General features: G+C 34.0%; 1 protein-coding gene and 2 long non-coding RNA genes across 3 annotated transcripts; 1 reads left to right on the forward strand and 2 right to left on the reverse strand.

The window, feature by feature from the left end:
• Window positions 1-113: 113 nt before the first annotated feature.
• Window positions 114-13,904, forward strand: LOC106055384 (uncharacterized). Its single transcript, XM_013211618.2, has 8 exons — window positions 114-654; window positions 2,202-2,319; window positions 2,440-2,494; window positions 4,725-4,773; window positions 6,258-6,301; window positions 6,680-6,747; window positions 7,146-7,220; window positions 8,377-13,904. Exons 1-8 carry the CDS (start codon window positions 329-331, stop codon window positions 8,659-8,661), a joined length of 1,020 nt encoding a protein of 339 aa, XP_013067072.2. The 5' UTR covers window positions 114-328; the 3' UTR covers window positions 8,662-13,904.
• Window positions 5,875-10,132, reverse strand: LOC129925387 (uncharacterized). The gene is made up of 3 exons (XR_008777152.1): window positions 10,017-10,132; window positions 8,760-8,797; window positions 5,875-6,727 (listed from the first exon to the last, which is right to left on the reverse strand). It is a non-coding gene; the product is annotated as an uncharacterized LOC129925387 (long non-coding RNA).
• Window positions 13,474-21,891, reverse strand: LOC129925389 (uncharacterized). The gene is made up of 3 exons (XR_008777154.1): window positions 21,556-21,891; window positions 13,704-13,806; window positions 13,474-13,541 (listed from the first exon to the last, which is right to left on the reverse strand). It is a non-coding gene; the product is annotated as an uncharacterized LOC129925389 (long non-coding RNA).
• Between the last annotated feature and the right edge of the window lie 104 nt (window positions 21,892-21,995).

Below are 21,995 nucleotides of genomic sequence, written 5' to 3' on the forward strand. Positions count from 1 at the left end.
TAAGAATATTTTAAATTTAAATGTTACTATGCAAATTTTTAATTTATTTTTAGTCATAAGTTATAATATTGTTCTCTACCTGCTCAAATGATTAAACGTTATTTTACACGTGAACAACGGATGTAAACAATTTTCAGTTGCGCGGAAATCAACTTTTAATTAAGATTTTAATCATGTTTTCTCAATTTCATGAATTTGAGTGAATTACTCATTTATTGACTCTGAAATTAACTAACTAGACTGTCTAGAATCTAGAGTAGATTATACTAATTTTTTTAATTAACTTGAATCTTCTGGATCAAAATCTGTTTAACTGATCATATTAAAAATGTCGGAAACTCATGGAAGAAAAGCTAAAAGTGGTATTCCTCTTTTAAAAAAGATTCCTGGAAATGTACTACTTGAACCAACATTGACGTCTCAGTCTACTGGCACTACTGCAAGTAGTACTAGTACTACTGCAGCTAGTAGACCTACTAGTACTAGAGATTTGAACTCAAGAGAAGAGTCAGCCGAGATCATTTCATTGGACGCAGACTCTGCTCAAACGCAGACTTACGTTCAACCAACTAAGTCAAAAACACAAGCTGAGAAAAAAGCTAATACCAGAACATTAATGACAAAAACAAATAAAAATGTCAAAAACAGTAACAGGTAGATCTCGATTTAAAAAAAATAATAAAAAAAATCATGATTTATAATAACATATCTGATATCATAAGCCTTAAGGTCATAAGATCTAGATAATTATAGAGATAGGCTCTGTCATGATTACAGTGAGTACTCAGTATGATTAAAATTGCAAAATGACAATGCGCTAATCACTAGTGGATCCAGAACTTTGGCGTGGGGGGGGGGGATTTTTTTCAAAACCCTAACGCCAAATTAGGTGGACCAATTAGATTCTAGTCAATTTTTTTTTGCTTTTTTTAGGATTCAAATAAATTGTGAATTATTGTTATATATTATTGGGCTAGTATTATAACCCACATTGTTTAAAAAAAAAAAAGCAACAAATTTTTCTATCTACAGGTAAAAACATTTATGGCTTTTGAAACTTTACATTTAGTGTTGAAAGAAATAATAAATAAACAGGATATGTAACATATACAATAGCAGCACTTAGGTACAAAATTGGGCATGGTGGACACATGGTAAAGTGCTTAACGGCTTAACTTCTGAACTGAGGAGCTTTGAGTTTAATTAAATCCTGCTGAAGACAGATTTTAAACTTTGGGATTTTTTAGTATGCCCCTGATTCTATCCAACTTCAATGGATACCTGACATACATTGGGGAAGTAAAAATGGTTGGTTGTTGTGCTGGCCACATCACAGGCTCATTAATCATTGGCCATAGAAACAGATGAATTTACATCATCTGTCCCCATAGATTGCAAGGTCAGAAAGGGGATACCTTTACATTACTTACTAGAGGTCAATCGTTATTTTGAGAATGTGAATTTTGTGAAACATAGACAAGCTTTGATGAGGATTCAAACCAATAACCTCCAAACTAGCTACATCTCCTAGGAGTTAGCAGGTATCAGACCAGACTGACATCTGCCTTGCCTATTCATGTCCCCCCCAAAAAAAGAAATTTTAAGTCAGTAGATTTATCAGGACCACTATCGTCAACCAGTTTACATGACCAGCCTTAATTGTTTTTACAAACAATTTGTATTTAGAGTCAACACATATTGGGGCCAGATTGAAGCTTTTTTTAAAGACCCTAATTTACATTGCATCTCTCTCTATTATTACAAAAGGACTACGTAAACACATTACATATATAGATCAACTTCAGAAATCTTAAAGTAATTTGTTTGTTGCATTTGTTTGTTTTAATCCTTCAATTAATTAGAAGCCCAATGTCATACAGATATTGAACCTTTAACCTTTTTTAACCCATCAGCCCAATTCATTGGTCTAGGGCTAAAAAAGTCAAGCCTCGCTAAGGCAATATATCAGTATGGCACACCTTACCTGAGACTTACAGTCCGTAGAATCTGATGCTTAAAAAAAGTTTTTATTTTTTTATTTTGACATCTGTATTTAACACCATGTAAAAATAGCTAGAGGTTTGAGAATTTATTTATTATTATTTAAATGTATAATAACTATTTTCTTCACTACACTACCCATAAGTTTTGGCTCTGGGCTATAAATAATGTATTGGTATTTGTTTCTTTCAATTGTACAGCAATGAAATCTGGCAGGATGAAAGAACTGAAACAGTTAGTCGTAATCTTCAAGCTATCACAAATACTGAATATGAAAGAAGACGCCAAGAAATGGCATTGAATATTAAATTGTTAGAGGTAAACAAAAATTTCAAGTTCATTTTTTTTTTTTGTGTTTCAGTCCCCTTAAAATGTTTTTTTTAATCATTATAAACAAAACTATTTTTTTTTTTTTTTTTTTCAATTATTTTTTTAAAGGATGAGCTGGCAAAGATGAATGGATTGCTGGAGAAAAGGAAAAAAGTGATGGATGGTACATTTTTTTATTTTTTTTTATTTATAAAAATAGAAAAGAAAATGCAAGTATTTGTTTCCATGTTTCAGACATTCCTTCAAAGATTGATACATAATAATAATAATTAATAATAATTTTATTTATAAAGTGCTGTTAACAAACAAAATGTAAGCTCAAGGCGCTGTAATAACATTACAAACACAAACATGAAAGTAAAATTGAAGAACTAATCTAAAAAAGTTTTAAACAAGTAGGTCTTAATGTTCTTCTTAAAAGTGGTGTAACATGTTGTCTGTCTGAGATCAATGGGGAGTGAGTTCCTAGTCCAGACTGTGGGCAGGGCTAAAACTCAGGACCATCTTCAGAGCAAACCACTTGACCTACTTAAACACATCCTTTCATTCACACCAGAACGTTCCACCTCCATCCCCAACTTTAAGATTTGTCTCACATCTTAGTTTTGGTCTCCTGCCGCTTGGTTATTGCTGATATACTTACTACTTGCAACCTTTTAGTTTTCAGGTTATCTGCTGCCACTGTCCATGTCTCACAATAGTTTATAGACAGTTTTTTAAATAATTGTTCTGTCTTTATAATAAGTCTTTTTTTTATTTCTTTTTTTTTTTTTAATTTTTGGAATTTATTGTTGATTGTAATAATGAAAGAAAGTTACTTTAAAAAAAAAAGTTGTCAGTAATTCTAATGGTTTGTTTTTTTAATTTTGCCATTATAAATACTTGGTCATGGTCTCTGGGATGTCACTGAAATTGTTATCCACAAAGTGAGGTCATCTTCATATATATATAAAGCACTATAGTGGTTGACTGTCACTGCTGATTTTGAACCTGTATTATCTCTCCTGATATATATATAATCTGTGCTGGTTGTGACCCTGTGTTTTCTCTCCTGAAGCTATTTGTAACGTGAGTGCTCGCCTTGGACTTTTTACTTAAGACTTGTTTAATGTCATGTTATTACTTTTGTCAGTTTCTTGGGTATTCCATTATCCTCTCATACAGTATTCAAAGCACTTTTCTTGTACCTGATAATGGCATTTTAATATAACTACTGTAAATCTCATTATACCATATTGTTTATTATTGTTACATATTTCTCTTCTTCTGGCTAAATGTTTTGTTTTTGTAAAATGTTTTACATGTTTCGGATGTTCCTTCAGAGTTGAAGATAGTTTACTTCCTAGTCCGAACCTCCCACAGGACGATGTGAGCGGGCAGGGTTTGAACCCTCGAATGTCGGATAAATCCGAATGACAGTCCAGCAAGCAAACCGCACGACCAGGCTCAGCCATCCAATAAATGTACTTGTAGGCATACAAATAAAAACACTGCAAAGAACTTGACAACTCAACTTTCAGCTTCATATAACTTTATTGACTATTAACTCTAGCAATTCATCACAATAACATGTAGCGTTGAAGACCGTATGATATCTGGTAGTTTACAGTTAGCTATACTGTTGCAATTCATCTCTTCTCAACTTGCATCGAGCCGTATTCCGCTCTACTCAACTGTTCCAAGTCATACTTAACTCTACCGATTCAAAGCCTTACACGTCTTACATCGACTGTAACGGCTCTAGTCCACTGTAGTTCGCTGTATAGACTTTAACGACTGTAGTCTACTCCAGTTAACTTGCATAGAGTCATACACATCTCTCTTCTACTGGACTCTACCGATGACTCTACTGATAAAATTAACTCTCAGGTTTATATAGAATCCCTAATCACTTCTCCAATGTTGCACAAACACTGCTAGTACCATCTAGAACATCACATGAGGACACGTCACATTCTGTCTTTATTTATACATTTAATTCAAGAGAACACCCACTGCTTTGTCATCTCGATGGGTCACACATTGACCTCTACCTGTCACTGTTCATTTGTAGCAGCATAGATGAATGTAATAAATAACAAAAAGTAACTCATTCATAAGCTTTAAAATAATGTCAATTTTTTGGGGTCTGCATTTATAATATAATAATATAATCAAATAAAAATGTTTGGAACAGCCACATTTTGTGTAACCACATACAAAGCCCATTATTGTCTTAGATTTTAGCATGGACTGAAGAAAAATGTGTAATATTAGTATTAGTATAATATTAATATTAGTATACTAAGGATTAAATTTTTATAATGATGTTTCTGTTGAGCATGTTATGAGTTCAGAAGATCAATTATAGTCAAGCTCTTGCTATTTACTTATGTATTATGTTCAACTTTCAGAGGCCCAGGAAGAAGCCAGAAAACAGCTAGAGTCAATGGAAAAAACAATGCAAGTACATTTACATTTTGTGTCCGACAGTTCAATTAGTAGAAGTAGATTTATATTTTAAATCCATTAATATTTTAGCTGTTAAAATTACATTTTCATTTAGTTTACAATGGGTTTTAGGTTAGATGAAAATGAAAGTTCATTATCATAACATACCACATTACCAAAAAATCTTTTTATTGCTTTTTGTAAACATTACATTTTTTTAGTGAAGACATTTAGACAAACCTTTTTGTTCTTCTTCTTCCTTCTCTGGTAATTTTTTTTAAAGAGATTTTGGTACAAAGTGATATTTACACAATAAGTATTGTCTAGAAATTATTTCCTTTTTTTTTCTATTAATATTTTTATTGATTTTTATGTATTTATCAAATACCAATCATATTATTGAATTTTTTCTCTATTATATATATATATATATATATATATATATATATATATATGTAGTTGTATTTTTTCCTGTATATGTTCATAAACTGCAATATTTTTACATTTTATCAGCCTTCTTATTTTATTTTGTTTTTCCTATTAGCTACCAGATGTTTTAATGGTAAATAAGGGAAACAATTTGAACCTTTATCACTTTCTGTTTGGATGTGCATTACTTTTAGTTTGAATATAGATGTTTGCTTGAGTTGGTTACAATATAGAATCAGCCAGGTTAGCATCAAGTTTAAGTGCGACTTTCTCATGTCAGGAATTAGACTGAGCTGTTAGTTCTTAATTTTGCCTATTGTATCTCTTCAACAAAGATGAACAGTTTTTTATTTATGATCTAAACTAATTGCTTTTAAAACTCTCATGAATAATAACTGATCAAATCTGTCGAATGTTGGAAAGTCACTTTCTTAAAATAGTGTAGCTGAAAGAAATTTTAAATGTGGACATTTCATATACCGATATTAAAAAAACAACAACAATGACCATGTTAATAATCAATAGTGAATCACAGACAAATACTGTCACTCCGTCACAATTATTATATCAAAATAATTCACCTTTAAAAAGAAGTAGAGTTCTATAGAAAATTATGGTGATTTCACTTCTGTTTCATTGATGACCAATTATCACAAGTTATTTCATTGTATGCTCACTGAAGATTTTAAGAAATATAATGATACTTTTATTGAAAAGATTGTATCTTTAAAATTCTTAAATATATTAAAAAAAAATTATTTTAATGTCATCTCTAGAGCAGTCATAAACCTCTTGGTTCACCTCATTTGGATCTTAAAGAAACAAAAAACAAACTACCAACAAAAAATGCCTCTAGTTTTTACATTATCTTTTTATAAATGTTCTTTCAACTGAAGCTTTTTCTTTGATTAATGTTTGATACAATTGAATTTCCTGGGCATGAGATTTTAGTATATGGAATTTGTTTACATCTCAAGTATATTCTTTCTATCACTGTTAAGTAGTCTAGCAAGTTAATGTGTTTAAAGTGTAAAGTATTTATTTTTTTTTTTTTATTTTATTTCCAGCGTGGATCAACAAAGTTTACTAATCAAACATGGTGTTGATCCAGGTAATTCTAGCTTTTTTTTTTGTTATGTTTGGACCTGGGACCATCAACAGTCCAGATTACATACCACAGGACCAGGCAGCCATTCATAATTCAGTCATATTTTAAAATTCACATCTACAAAGGACACATGTAAGAGAAAGTGCTGAAGAAATTTAAGATGGTATAGCCATGCAACATTAGAATAGAATAGTTGTTGAAAAAAAAAGAGTGTTGCAAATATATTGAAATAAAGATAAAACAATGAACTGAGCTCAAACCAGAATGACAGGAACTAAGTTAAATAGTGCATTTTGAAAATTTTAAAAATGTCAGATATTTACATGTTTTGATGCATCAAATACATTACAGACATTCATCTCTAATTACTCCTTCTAACAGTAACAGGAGAACAAGTAGTACTGACAGGAAGTGATGGCCAGGGCAAATCTGGGAACATATTCACAAAGGTACAATCTATTATTCATTATTTTTCTTAACATATAACCAGTCTAGAATCAAACTTCCAACATTTTAAATCTTACTGCTTGAAACAATTTTAAGATGGGAAATGATGCTTTTATCTTCCTAATTCGACATGGTAAAGGAACAGCCTATAAAAAAAAGGCTGAACAAAATAAAGGAATTAAAATCCTGTAACAAAATTTACATTGTTAATTGGTTGGGCTTAGTTGTCTACTTGTAAAGGCATCAAACTGCGGCAGGGAGAGGGGGAGAAGTAGAATGTAATTTTACTGAAGTGAGATGGCTTGTACCATTAACATTAAGTCACGATTCTAGGACTAATAAGATAACAAAAATTTTACTATAAAAAAAAAATAAAGGAATGAATTATTTTTTTTGACAGAAAAAAGTTCAGGAAATTAGAGAAAAATTAAGAGACATGAATGAAACTACACGAGTTTATCTTGAGGAAATTGAGGTAATTTCTGAATAGTTTACTAATGTCAATTTAATATTTGTGTGTCTAACTAAAGTGTTGTTAGGTAAAACAAATATGTATGTGTCCTGTTACAAAACATTTTCAGGCTTTCAATTAAAAGTATATTTTAGAATCTCATACATTAAACATTGAACCATAACTTACAAATACAAATAACTAAACTAATAAAATACTCAGAAAAAGAAAAAGGTATATTTCTTATTCTGTCTGCTAGGACCACTGTTTATATTTAGGATTGTGACATGATTTATTAAAAATATTGTAATATTTTTATATAAAAATTTCCATATTCTAAAATATAAACTGTAATTAAAAAAAAATGACAAGACTGGTACCCGTACATCACTTTTAATTCATACAAGATGCACGGCATCCAGCGTCTAAAATGCTTTCTTTAGTTTTTTAAATTGTTTTTCTGCCAATCTTGCAATACCTTATGTATGCTAGCCCAACATTTTCCCACATTGTACATACTTATAAACTTTATTAAAAGTTATATTTTATAACACTAAATTTATAACACTGGATAGTATAATTTGATAGTATTATAGTATATTGGTAACATTCAAATCAAAGTTCATTCATTAATAAAAAAAAAAAGATTCCACTTCTGAGTTTGTTACTTTTAAAGCTTCTATTTGCTTTGAGTAGTTTTGCTGTTAAGCTTTGGGCATAAGATCTAAGCTTTTGCCAATATAACAAAATTTTATCTTATCTTAGGATTTTAAAATGTTCATAAGTCCTTGCTGCTTCAATTGTTAATGAGCATTAGTTGGGTGAAATAAAAGGACTTAGCATGGTGGCTGAGTACTGAGAGGTCCCAGGTTCAAATCCTGGTGAAGACTGAGATTTTTAATTTTAGAATCTTTAGGGCGCCTCAGAGTCCACAGAGCTCTAATGGGTACCTGACATAAGTTAGGGTAAAGTAAAGATTGTTGGTTGTGGTTCTGGCCACATGACACCCTCGTTAAACATGGGCCACAGAAACAGGTGACCTTTACATCATCTGCCCTAGAGATCACATGGTCTGAAAGGGGTATTTTTTTTAATGAACCTTTAAGTCTTGCTAGAAAACATAAAAAAAAAAAGGCCAAAAAAAACAACAAAATAACGAATGTTTTGATCACATCTACAGCAAACTTTGTCTGACATTGACAACCTTGAAAAGGCTAGTGAAAGAGCTAGGCCGACTTCTCCTGAAACTCTGAAGATGCTCCAAGAGTTGGCTGACAGTGACGAGTTCCGGCAGCTAGAGGAAAACTCACAAGTGAATTCACAGGCTCCTGAAGTGGACTTAAATACTGGCAGCCTGGAGGATTACACTAAAGAGAAATTTGGACCTCATGTTTTCTTGACTAATAGTGACAGAGAGGATGACAATGAAAATAATTTTGCAAGTTCAGACATTGAGATAGTTTGAGTTGAATTGTTCAACATGTACATTGTCAGTTGTGTGTCTATTTCTTAACATATATTTTCCCTCAAAAATTCATTTACATAAATACTATTTATACTTACCTTAATTGTGTAGTGTATCTGTCCATCCGTCCGTCATGCTTTTATTTTATAAAATAGAAAAGAGATAGAAAATATGATTTCATGATATTTTTAAGATTACAAAGTTCTGGTGCAACAGCTACTTTTTATCTTCTGAAAGCAAATCGTCTAATTTTTTAACTCTTTGGCTCCGCAACAACGCACAGGACGTTGATTTTAAAAAAGGGGAAAAAAGTCGGACCAACACTGCGGGCATCTGCTATTTAAAATTTATTTTTTCATTTCTATTTCTCCAATTCATGTTTTTTATTGCTTAATTTTTTATCTAGAATAGTTTCCCTTTGCTAAACATCCGGAATTTCCTTCATTTAACGTGTTTTTATTTTGTACGAAGTTTGTAAAGAGATGACATTTATTTTTTCTGTGTGCGTGTTTTTTTTAACATGGAGCTTCAACCAAGGCCATATAAACTTTGTAGATCTAAATATTTCTTTGATAAAGAAGTAAAATAATTCAGATGACTGTGATTTTGTTTCATCTGATGGTGATATTGATAAATCTAATTATATAGTCTAGATCTAGTAAATTAATTTATAGATTAGATCTAGAATCTAGGGCTAGGTCTAGTAATGATGAAGTTTATCAGCTGATGAAGCAGCTCCACCCCCAGCTAATGTTCAATGTTGATCTAGAACTAGTTTAGCTGTCTCTACATCATCTAGATCTAAATCTAATCAGATAGAGGTAGATCTCTAGATCTATCATCTAGGCACTGAACAGATCAATTTCAGATTTGTTGCATCAAGAAATTGGGTTGTCAACCTAGACTTAGTCAGCCATCCATCTATTGAGCTGGAATGGGTTTTTTTCATTGATATCTTTTTTGACTGACCACCCAATACTGTTGCGTGCGTATGCCCAAGGAAAAAACAATGCATGATGTTTAACACAAACAACTATACACACTACACAAGGACTACATGTGTAGGCTCACTAGGTATATCTGACCAGGTTGTTGGTCTGAAATTCATGAACACATACATCCAACCGCTATACAAGGCAGATTGCACTTTACTTATGAGAGATTTATATTAGTAACTAGTTAAATATATACTTACATATTTTACATTGACCCTCCCACACACATCCTTTACAGTTGGTGGCATCTTAATTTGTGATAGGCCTATCTGTTTATAAATACTGTTAAGCTTGAATAAATCAATCAGTAACAGAGTTTAAAACAATAAGAAATATAAAAGGAAAAAAATTAAAACCAACCAATATAGGTATGTTATTTAACATAAAAGTGTTCAGCAACACAAGTTTTTTACAAGACACTTAGGTATCCGGCTCCGGCCAAATATCAAATTTTACTATCCAGTCATATCTGGCTCCGGCAGAATATCAAAAAGTACTATCCGGTGCACCCCTAGTTAATAGTTAAAAAAAAAGGGAAGACTATATTAGAAAAGGGGGTGATTATTTTGTATATTTATACAATATTTATGCAGATGATTTTTGTATTTCGCCAAAATAAAGTTATAAAAAAAAATTGTTACCGGTACTTAATGTGTTTTCAGTTTGTTTGATCTAGTAATCATTTACTATTATTATTTTGTTTTAAAAAAGAAAGGACGCTTTTTGTATTCACATAATTGTACGCATTTTAAAACAAGATTTAATAACCAGTGTTTAGTCCTATTTTATTACTAGCTTATTTATCATGGATGAGGCCATGAGTCTTTTAGACACTTCAACAAAAGAAAGAACTTGAATTAAAGATTGGCCATTCACCAACCTCTTAATCTGTTAATCATGATGATCATTCAATCATGCTTGGCTGGGCTCACACTAAACCATATCCTCATAACAATCAGTTCATTGTATACTTATGGATATGAACAATGTAAGCAATACTAAATATAGACCGTAATACCAATACACCACGTCTGCAACACTTTCACCCTCACATCTTTTTTTTTGTATGGAGGGAGGGGGGATTGTAGCTTCATAACTTTGGATATTCATGCTGAAAATATTGAATCCTGCCTTTTTTTTACTTACGTTGCTTACCAAACAGATGATGGACCTTTCAAGGGCCACATCTGAGTTTGTGTGAAACAGAACCTCTTTTTGTAATATTGGTTCTCATGACTTCAATAAAGATCTATTGTATAATAAATTCTGGAGCTATTTTTTTTTTTTTTATAAATAGATTGAATTTGGGTCTATTTAAGAGACCATACATTTTTCTTACATTATTTTATTTTACTTTTCTAAATATTTTGTCTTAAAATGATCTAAAGATTAATTTATTGAAAAAATCTGGCTTCTTTTAATAAAAAAGTTCAATCCTGTTTATTCATTACCTGGTGCATCAAAAGAATCAAATAACAATTCTTAATAATATATACATATAAAGTACAGTAAATTGCTTCATTTATTACAGGGAGGGTAGGGGTGGAAGGGACGCTCATTAATGCTTCTACTGATTCTTTAGAAACAACGTATAAAGTTTTTGCTATTTTTATTTTTGTTGCTAGTGTTACAGTAATCTAAGCAATGTAGATTTTTTTTTTTGTGGTCATTTCTCATCTCCACAAACCAATGTTCACACTGTTCATTTCTAGCTCTTTTAACTCATCAGTTTTTTTGATGTTTTTCAAAGCACATTTCTAATATCCTTTTGTTTTTTTTTTGGTTTTGGACTTCTCAGCAGGTTACATTGTTGGATATATATTAAATTTGGAAAAGTCAATTTCTTTCTAACTACTAGAGCACTTTATTACTATACTTTCCAAGATTTTGATCCCCTTCACACTTCATGTGCATGCCAACTTTCAATGACTCCTGTTTCATTTCTTTTTACAGTCTTATGTGTAATTGATGCACACATTTCTTTTTTAAAGATATTTCTCATAAAATGTTGCAATTACTTTTTATGCAGACACTCACCACTATTTATAACACCAGTGTGTAAAGTGTGGTTGGGTTACTGGTGGCTATCATTTATACTTTATACTCTTAGGGCACTTCAGGTGATTTTTATTTGACCAGCTTCCTCCATTTCTATTTCTAAACTTCTTGAGTGTTTCATCAAGTGTAAGACCCATGTATTTATTTGTTTTCTTTTTGCATCATTTCTTTTGCCTCTCTCTTTTTCAGATCCTCTGACTCTCTTTTAAAAATGTTCATTAAATAAAGGAAACAAATAAATGGTACATTGGTTGGTGCATTCCATAATTGCATGGAGGAAAACAACTTTTTTTGTTAATACTTTTTTTTTTCTGTCTTAATCTTTTGGATTCTTGCTTGTCTCATATGTTCCTTGACTTTTGAGGTAGGGTGCTGTGACAGTTTTACCAGTAAGTAGCTCTACTTAAGAATAAGACTAAGACTGCTTTATTAATCCTTATGAAATTTGTTGTGATTATTAGGACTCTTCTCTCAAAAAGAATATCAAGAGAGACACCAGTCCATTCTTTTATATGGCCCATTTACAAGTCAAACACTTTAACAATTGGTCAACCTGAATTTAAAAAGAAAACACAAAAAAAAACAACCCACTAATTGTGAACTAGATTTTGTAATGCTGTATATTGATTATTAAAAAAAAAATATATATATATAGAAAATAATCTTAGAAGTTCAGTGCTCCCCCTTCCTCTCCCCCATTAATTCCTACAGCTGCCTGGTAGATTAAAGTGTAGACAGTATTGGTAGTCTTACTGTTAGGTTATAGCTTAGTTAAGTAACTTTTTATTATCTGTGACTAGTTGTAATAATATTGTGATGTTAGCAGTAAGAGTTATACAATGTATAATGTTCATAGCACACAATAGAACCTAAATGTAAATAATATAATAATGTATACAAACCTAATGCTCTTATTTATGCACTATAATGTTTTTGTTTTACTGTATAATTATGATTTAATTATAATGTTGTGTAAAGAACTGGGGTGTTTTTGTTTTGACAACTATGAAATGTATATTTTTAAATGTTCACTAAATGTTATTTTAAAGGGGAGGAGCAGCAAAAAAAATGTGTTTAATTTTTAAAAATTAATTTTTAATTTATGATTAATTATGACAAACTAATATAGGTCATAATTTCCATTATCAGTAGATTACTTTCACTGAAAAAAAATGCATTTCAAAATGGACCTACCAAGATTGATTAACATGCATGACTAGATTGACACTGGATATGCATAGGACATAATTATCTTCTCTCTTTTAAGGAACATCTAATTTTTAAAATAGATGTTTTGAATATCTCATGTTTAAAGATTGAGAAATTATATGCATTGATTAACTGGCTGTATTTCAGCTTTATCTATTTATATTTCTACTTGACTACTGTGGACTTGTAAAAACAGTTTCCTGGATGTAAATAAATGAATGACTTATAATGTCCTTAAAGATTTTAATTGTATAACAGATTCTCCCCATTCCCTTTATTATGCAAAAGTTTTTGCACTAACCTATATCAATTTTTGCTTTAGAGCTTTCAAAAATTCTTTCAGAAATATTCAAGCTTTGTTCAAAAGTTGAAGCTTACCCGATACTTTGAAAGAAACAGCTCAATTAAGCAGAGCACTTTGCTTATTGACACTTTGACTATTAAGGCTTATAAAAAAAAACAAAGAAAATGTAATCAATAGAATTCTATTCTATTCTATTCTATTCTATTACAACTTGAGAACTACAGGGAATGACTGACAAGCTAAAGTGCTTACCATTTTTATTTTGACTTTTTTTTGGTGTTAGCTGGAGCTATCCATTCAATACCTAAATTTTACTTGGGAAGAAAGAGCACAATTAAGTTCACTTATAAAAAATTAAAAGTACACAGAAAGCATGATCTTCATCAGGATTCTATTAACTACCGTCTTTCATGGTTGAAATAAAAATAATTAGAGTAGATAATAATTAAATAATTAATAAATAATTAAATGCATACATCAGAAAGAATTTTTTTTAATACTCTTTAAAACACCTCCTTTTCGATACAGCAGCTGCCACAGGGGGTCCATCCTGTTATCTCTGGTTATATTGACTTGTTGCTTATGTGAAAAAAAAAGTGTTATTATAACTACTATTTATTCTCTTGCATTCTTATATGTTTTAAAAATAAAAAATATATATGTATATAGGTCATTTACTAATTTTGTCCTGTTGATCTCTTGTCATTTGTGATTTATATGTTATAAATATAAATTTATTTATAAACACATAGGCCTACACAAGCACTCCCCTTTCAAACCTGTACTGTGAAGAATTGTACAAATGTTGGCTCTAATCATGTATTGTTTTTTGTAATGCACAATTGTAAAACAAATTTAACTCATGGATAATAAAGAATATTATTATTATTAAAATTCCAATCCTCGCTTTACAAGGCCGGCCGCATGCGTGGTATGGGTGGGTTTGGTCATTCGCAGGTAGGCCTGCATCTTCTCTCCGCCTCTATTTGTCTCTTGTGTCTCGTGACTGTGACACACATGGCTTCACGCAATGAGGAGCGCTCGAGAGCTAGATCTAGTCCTTCCCAGCGCGAGCAAAGCTACTCTGCATCATCGTGGCGCTCGAATTATCTGATAGTGAATTCAGGTCTCGGCTGTTTCGTTCCTAATGACATTGAACATATTTGGCTTTAGAATCTAGGCCTAACGCTGACTGCGCTTACAGTAGGGGGGGGGGGGGGCTTTTTTAATCGCCTATATTAATATATTAAGTTATCGCCCTTTCATCTTTTCTGTTGTCTTGTATAGAAGGTAGTGTGTCAGGGTGTGTTAGTCGAATTATTCATATTAGATGATTAGGCCTAAGAGAAACATAGTTAGAAAACATTAGGCCTATATTTAAGAACCTGCGTAGGCAGGGCCTCCAGAATAGAGATTTAAAAATATCAAAATTCCGAAGGCGGTTGGCAAAACTGTTCTGTTAAATGTGTCCTCGTAGCGTGATCATAATATGTAAATGCAGCTCGGATTTAAGACAATGCCTACCGGCACCTAATCACTGAGTACCGGCACCTATTTTTTTTTTTTACAAAAAAAGCACTATATATATATGTAGGCCTATATATATTACATAAGAAAAAAAAAAAGAAAATCAGAATTCACTAAGTATTAGGCCTATTATAGTAGTATTATTAATAAGCGCCGGCCTCTGCAAAAATCCTGCCCCGGGGCTTCCACTTACTTAAATCCGACCACTTGAGCAGGACTTGATAATTCAAAATGGGTCTTAGTTAAATTACTATAAACTCGAAAATATGTTGTATTTTTATATTGTAGGCCTAGAACTGCAGAAGTACGAATGTAGACAGAAGCCTAGAACAGGATGATCGCATGAATTGGATGGCTGCCTGGTCGCGCGGTTTGCGCACTGGACTGTCGTTCGGACTTATCATCGATGGTCCCGAATTCAAACCCTGCCCGCTCCCATCCCCCGTCGCCCTGTGGGAGGTTTGGACTAAGAAATAAACTATATCCAACTCTAAAGGAACATGGAAAACAAACAAACTACAGACATACGCATGGGCGTAGCCAGGATTTTTTTTCGGGGAGGGTTTTGGGGGGTGGGGGTGATTGTGTGTGTGTACATAATTAATTTTTATTACATCTGACCCTTTCGGAAGACGTTTATTGTTCATTGTAGACTCCCCGCCCTTGCTAGCAAGAGGGTCTGGGGGAGTTCGCAGCGCTCCCCCAGCGCGCGCCGCCGGGCACTATTTCTGGTATTGAAAGCCAACAAAATGCATATTCTGAGGTATCTACAGTGCATTATCTTGCTATTAAAAAGTTTTATTTTAAAAACCTAATGTGCTATTCTTACTGACTTAGACCCTCACGCGCCGTTCGGCGCATTTTCCGGCAAGCTGTTTCCGCAACTCTTATTTTGTGTAATTCATTTTGTGCGAGAACATGTCCCGCAAAACCTCATGCGACGCTCTGTCACAACCTTACTAAGGATTCGACTCCCAGTTCGGCATATGATTTCTTTGATTTTTGTTTTTAATTCAAAACCCCATTTAGCTACGATCATAGAATTTGGTGACTGTAGTTTGCTTTAAAATAATATTGAAGAGAGAGGTTTTCAACCCTAAACGCTCTGTAGGGGAATTTTAAACTCAAAACCATCTGGAGGGGTTTTAAACTTTAAAGAAAAAGCCATCTGGAGGAGGGGGATTTACACTCAAAACCCCTTTGGCTACGCTCATAGATTTTATAGTGTGTAATTTTCTTTTTTTTTTATATTGAAGAGGTACTTTTTAGCTTCAAACCCCAACTGGGAGGGGGAGGGGGTTGAAACTCAAAACCCCTTTGGCTACGCTCATAGAATTTTGAGTGTGTAATTTGCTTTTTTCATTTTGAAGATGGGGTTTATCGCAAATTTTGGAGGGGGTTTTAAAATCAAAATCTTCCTTAACTGTGCTGTCGGAATTAGGGGATTGTTGTTTGCATTTTGTTTTGTTTTGTTTTATAGAAGAGGGGGATTTAACTGCAAAAACCTCTGGTAGGGGGTTTAAAATTCAAAACCCCCTGTAGGGGGTTTTAAACTCAAAGCCCCCTGGTAGAGGGATTTGTATCTCAAAACCCCCTGATAGGGGTTTTTTAAATCTCAAAACCCCCTGGTAGGGGGGATTTAAACTCTAAACCCCTTGGTAGAGGGTTTTTAACTCAAAACTGCCTCGGCTGAACTGTGATAAGTGATGATTTAGTATTAAAATCTCACCTAAAATAAACAAAATGAAAGCAAAAATCAGTCACTTAATTCCGTTTCCCCCCCCCCCTTGCCCGGGGGGGGGGGGATTTCATTTCGGGGGGGGGGGTTTGAACCCCAAGAACCCCCCCCCTGGCTACGCCCATGGACATACGAATATATTATAGACAGTAGGCCTAGAACTGCAGACATACGAATGTAGACAGTAGGTCTAGAACTACAGACATACGAATATAGACAGTAGGCCTAGAACAACAGACATATGAATGTAGACATTAGGCCTAGAACAACAGACATATGAATGTAGACATTAGGCCTAGAACAACAGACATACGAATGTAGACAGTAGGTCTAGAACTACAGACATACGAATGTAGACACTAGGCCTAGAACTGCAGACATACGAATGTAGACACTAGGCCTAGAACTGCAGACATACGAATGTAGACAGTAGGCCTAGAACTGCAGACATACGAATGTAGACACTAGGCCTAGAACTGCAGACATACGAATGTAGACAGTAGGCCTAGAACTGCAGACATACGAATGTAGACACTAGGCCTAGAACTGCAGACATACGAATGTAGACAGTATATATGAAAGTAAATATATAAGACCAAAGGCGAAATGGTGAAGGAGAGAAAGAGAGAGAGGAGGAAGTAAATCTCGTTAAGAACACGTGATGCACACCCCATAAAAAAAAACAAAAAACAACACCCTAGAATCTAATTACTGCAGACAAAACAACAAACAAATGACACGGATGTTATCATTCTGGGTTAACATGCCAAGGAGGAAATGAGACAATTCAAAGTCAACGAATGTGTTCTGTGTTGTGGACGATTCAATCTAGTCGAGTCTCTAGGCCATAGTCAGGTCTTAAGTGTAAGAATGGAAAAAAAACTACGTAGATTATTAACAAATATCAATAATCAAGTAGGTTAAATATATAGCCTAGGTCTGTAGGTAGATCTACCAGATGAATAGAAAAACTTGCAGAACGCTCTCCCCCTCCCCCTAACTGTTGTCCCGGTGGTCCCGGGTATGAATCTTGCAGGCCGCTACCCCCATGCCGTCCAGCGGGAGGCTAAGTTCTAAGGAACATCTGGCCGAAACAAGTAAAACAAGCAAAAAAAAAAAAAAAAAAAAAGACAGATAGATAGATAGATAGATAGATAGATAGATAGATAGATAGATAGATAGATAGATAGATAGATAGATAGATGCGCCTATACAGTGCTTTTTCTGTAAAAAAGATTATAAAAAAATAGGTGCCGGTACTCAGTGATTAGGTGCCGGTGCTCATTAGTTGATTGCCTAACTTTTAACTACTAAAAAATAATAATATACGTTAAAATACAAGAAAAGTAATGTTTGTTTTTCAAAAAGGTGCCGGTACGCCGTACCGGTGCGAACCGTCACAAACAAAGCCTTCAGAGAGATAAATATATAGATAGAGCTTACGTAGCCTATAGGTAAATCCAGCACTGACGACAAGCAAAATAAAAATTAAAAAAAAAGCTAATGTCAGGGGAAGAACTCCGTCCTTACAACTATATATCTCAATAATGAAGAAGTTATTTCTATTATTCGATATCAAACATAATAATTAATTACCAATAATTAATTGACTAATTGTTTAATTTTTAATCGATTCATATTTTTTTTGGTAGGCTACAAATTGCTTAAATTATCAACTGGATCTGAGATTAGGTGTGGGAGAAATAACGTGTACAAACTTTTTACCAACCAGACAAAGGAGTTGATATAAGCTTTCTAAAGCAGCTCTGTTTATACAGATATTAAGCATATATATTTATAGCCCTACTATGTTACAGAAAACCTTCTAACATGTTTTATGTCTATGTGATTTAGACACAACTTTGTTATCAGTTTGCAAAACACATGTATCGTCCAAGATCAAGGACACAAAAGTGCGTTACTTATTTGCATACCCGAATCACCTTGAGGGCTTCTATATAAATAGGAGCTTTCCAACGGGACACGCCACTACGAACTTAGACCAGCGGTTCTCAACCATTTATGGTACCGTTACGTTGCGATGTCCATGTATGGTTCGAGATGACCGCATCCCTTTTATGAACCATGTGAACCGGGAAAGGATTTCATCTCAAGGCTGGATGAGGACTCGCTCTTCACCAGCCCCTCTGTCTGGAGTCCCCCTGCGACTAGATGATCATATAATCACATCCGTCTGGTCGTGGGACACTGTCCCTTGAGCCAGCGACACGGGTCCCCCCGTCCCCTGCGAGGCCGGAAGCCGAGCCCACGCGGGGGGGCCTCCACATGCCTATAATGTCCCACTGTCCCCGTGGGAGAACCATCACCGCCCGTATGATCCCAGTTGGGGAACGAAGCAATGGGGGTTTCGGACTGGTTAGCAAGCCTTTCTCACATCCCCACCACGTGCAATTACACTTGCTAGAGCATACAGTGGTAGCTCACTGGGAGCCCTGTTTGCTCTCGTTCTTAGCCTTTCCGTTTCCCCGGGCGGACGTTTCTACGCAGGTGCCACGCTTAGGCGACGGGCGCTGGAATCCTCCGTTACGAGAATTGCTAATAACTTCGTATGTATGCATTTTCACCAATCTTGGGCCACCAGTAAATCTTAATATTGTCAGGTTAAAATGTAGGTCCTAATGGTTTTGAACATAACGTAGCTTACTGCTTTGGGACATCGGAGTTTAGAAGATATCGTCATGGTGAAAGCTGAAGATCCCCACTGAAAAGAAGGTCACCAGTTGGTAAACTATGATCTGGGTCATAGGTCATACAGTAGATCAGGTGGATAAATGACCTATATGACATTGGTCGGTCCAGCCAAGACCTTGTTGGCTAATAGTAAAGTTATAATCACGGTATACATATTTATATTTGGATCCAAACTGGTCACGAAACCCCCCCCCCCTGGTTCTTTTGGGCGCACTGCTAATTGCTGAAAGCGAAATGTTAATTACTGCTTGACCTATTTGTTTTTGCTCTTAAGAAACTTTGTTGGTCACAATACCTATCGCTATTGTGGAGCTGAAATTTGTTTCGGATTATGAATTAATTATCTAGATCTAGTCTATCTAGATTCTACAGCTACCATGTCTTGGAGAGAAACAATTGAAATCTAGGCCAACATTGAAACCCATCCACACTGTACAAAACATTATATAGGGAAAAAAAAAGCAAGATATAGATCTATATATAAGGTCAAAATATACAAGTGTAAAGCTCGGCTAGCAATCTCCCCCCCCCCTTTTTTTTTTTAAATTGTCTAAGAATGTGAAGGAAGAAACAAGTTAGATTCAATCTACCGAAGATAACAGTTGGCTAAATGTGCAAGGTAACTGGGCTAAAGTAGGCCGCAACTCAAATTACAACTTTTTATTTCCTCTAAAGCTCGACCTTCATAAAATAAATAAATAAATGAGCATCTAGAATCTGAGCCATTAAATACGCTAGCATTACACGCAGGCTACTCGCCTTGATTTGTTCACAGGATATATATATTGTATAGTATATTTTAACGACCCCTGTAACATACTTTTAAGCGTTGAACGGCCAGTTCTTATTCTTCCTTTCTATATCTCCTTCTCTCTCTCTATCTTCTTTCCTTTTCTCCCCTCTCATCTCTCTCTCGCTCATTTACTGCCTCCGGCTCCCCTTCTTTTTTTTTGCACCCTACGCATCGAAATTCTCTCTCATTTAGAATTTTAAGTTGAATTGGAACGGTCCGCAATTTCACTTTTTTCTCTTCATATTGCCTTTCCTTCTTTTCTTTCTCACTCCCCTTCTCTCTATCTCCTTAATTCCTCTTCCTTTTTACACCCTTCTCATTGTATAATGCTCGCCCATATAATCTTCTCTCTCCTTGCCTCCTTTTGTGCCCCCTATTTATCGTAATGGTCTCCCATTACTGAATTAAAATGGCTAGCTTATAGACAATATAATACAAAATGCAATATCTCGCTATAGGCGTGGTTTCAATTAAGAAAACAACAACAACAAGAAAAACATTTAGAAAATAGGCCTACTTTAAAAAACAAAACAAAGCTTATATTAAGTCTAATTGTATCAATTAGTTTGGAACAGTCTGAAATTATATATGCAATTGACCTAGACATAATAAAGCTGTGCGATTAGAATTATTTTTACCAATTGTTTTTGTTTAGCTTAAATTTTAGCTTTCTCAATGCGCTATATGATCCTATCACTTGGGCCAGTTGTAAAAAAAAAAGGGGGGGGGGAGGTATCTTGTGAATTTTTACATAATCGTTTACCAAACAAAATAATTAATGACCAATTGTTAATTAACTGATCGTTTTTTTTAAATTGATTCTTGTGTTGTCAGGTAAAAGAAATAATTGTGCAAAATTTCAGCTTAATCCGAGAATGAATGTACCGTGGGAGAAATAACGTGTAATAAACTTTGTACCATACAGAGTGAGTTGATAGAAACTTTGTACCATACAGAGTGAGTTGATAGAAACTTTGTACCAAACAGAGTGAGTTGATATAAACTTTGTACCATACAGAGTGAGTTGATAGAAACTTTGTACCATACAGAGTGAGTTGATATAAACTTTGTACCATACAGAGTGAGTTGATATAAACTTTGTACCATACAGAGTGAGTTGATATAAACTTTGTACCATACAGAGTGAGTTGATATAAACTTTGTACCATACAGAGTGAGTTGATATAAACTTTGTACCATACAGAGTGAGTTGATATAAACTTTGTACCATACAGAGTGAGTTGATAGAAGCTTTGTTTAAACATAACGAAACAAAACAGCTTCTAAAGGCAATAATCGCCAGATGATATCTGGAATGATGGAATTAAATTTCCCCCTTTCCCTTTGCTCATACAACATCCATCATGTGCCACATAATGATAATAATATATCAGAGTTTAAGAAATGTACATAAAATTGGGTTATGTAAGCTATAAGGCCTATTTAGTCTAGGTCAAAATTAGAAGCGTCCTCTTGTAAGAGCATACTATAAATGCTAGCTAGACATCTTGCAGGAGAGAGAGGTGCATATATATACAAAAGCCTACGTATACAGTACCTTGGTCCATATTTTGGCGGAAAATGGAAAGGTCCAAGTGAGCCAGTGATCCGAGGTGATCACCATAAACAAACTGGGGCTGCAGTACAGGAGTGAATTAATGTGCGCCTGCATTTTTTCCCCTTGAATTTTTTTTTTAATTGGAAGGTCATCATTTTTTATTTTGTTTTTGTCGCTGAGGTTTGGGAAAAATCTAGTACATATAAGTTGTAAGTAACATGTACAACAAATCAACACTAGTGAATCCCTCCGGCTCTAGCCGGATTTTGTGGGCCGCCTTTTTTTTTTAACACTGTCCACGCGATCTACAAATCTGAATATAGAAAAAGATCATGATTTATTATTCAACCGAATTTAAAAAAAAAAAAAAAAAGGCACCTCTCAACTAGTAATCAGACATATAACCTTAACCTAAATAAAAAGTAGGCCATATTTTTGAA

The sequence above is a fragment of the Biomphalaria glabrata genome, chromosome 3 (genome assembly GCF_947242115.1).
Source record: "Biomphalaria glabrata chromosome 3, xgBioGlab47.1, whole genome shotgun sequence".
Lineage (NCBI taxonomy): Eukaryota > Metazoa > Mollusca > Gastropoda > Planorbidae > Biomphalaria > Biomphalaria glabrata.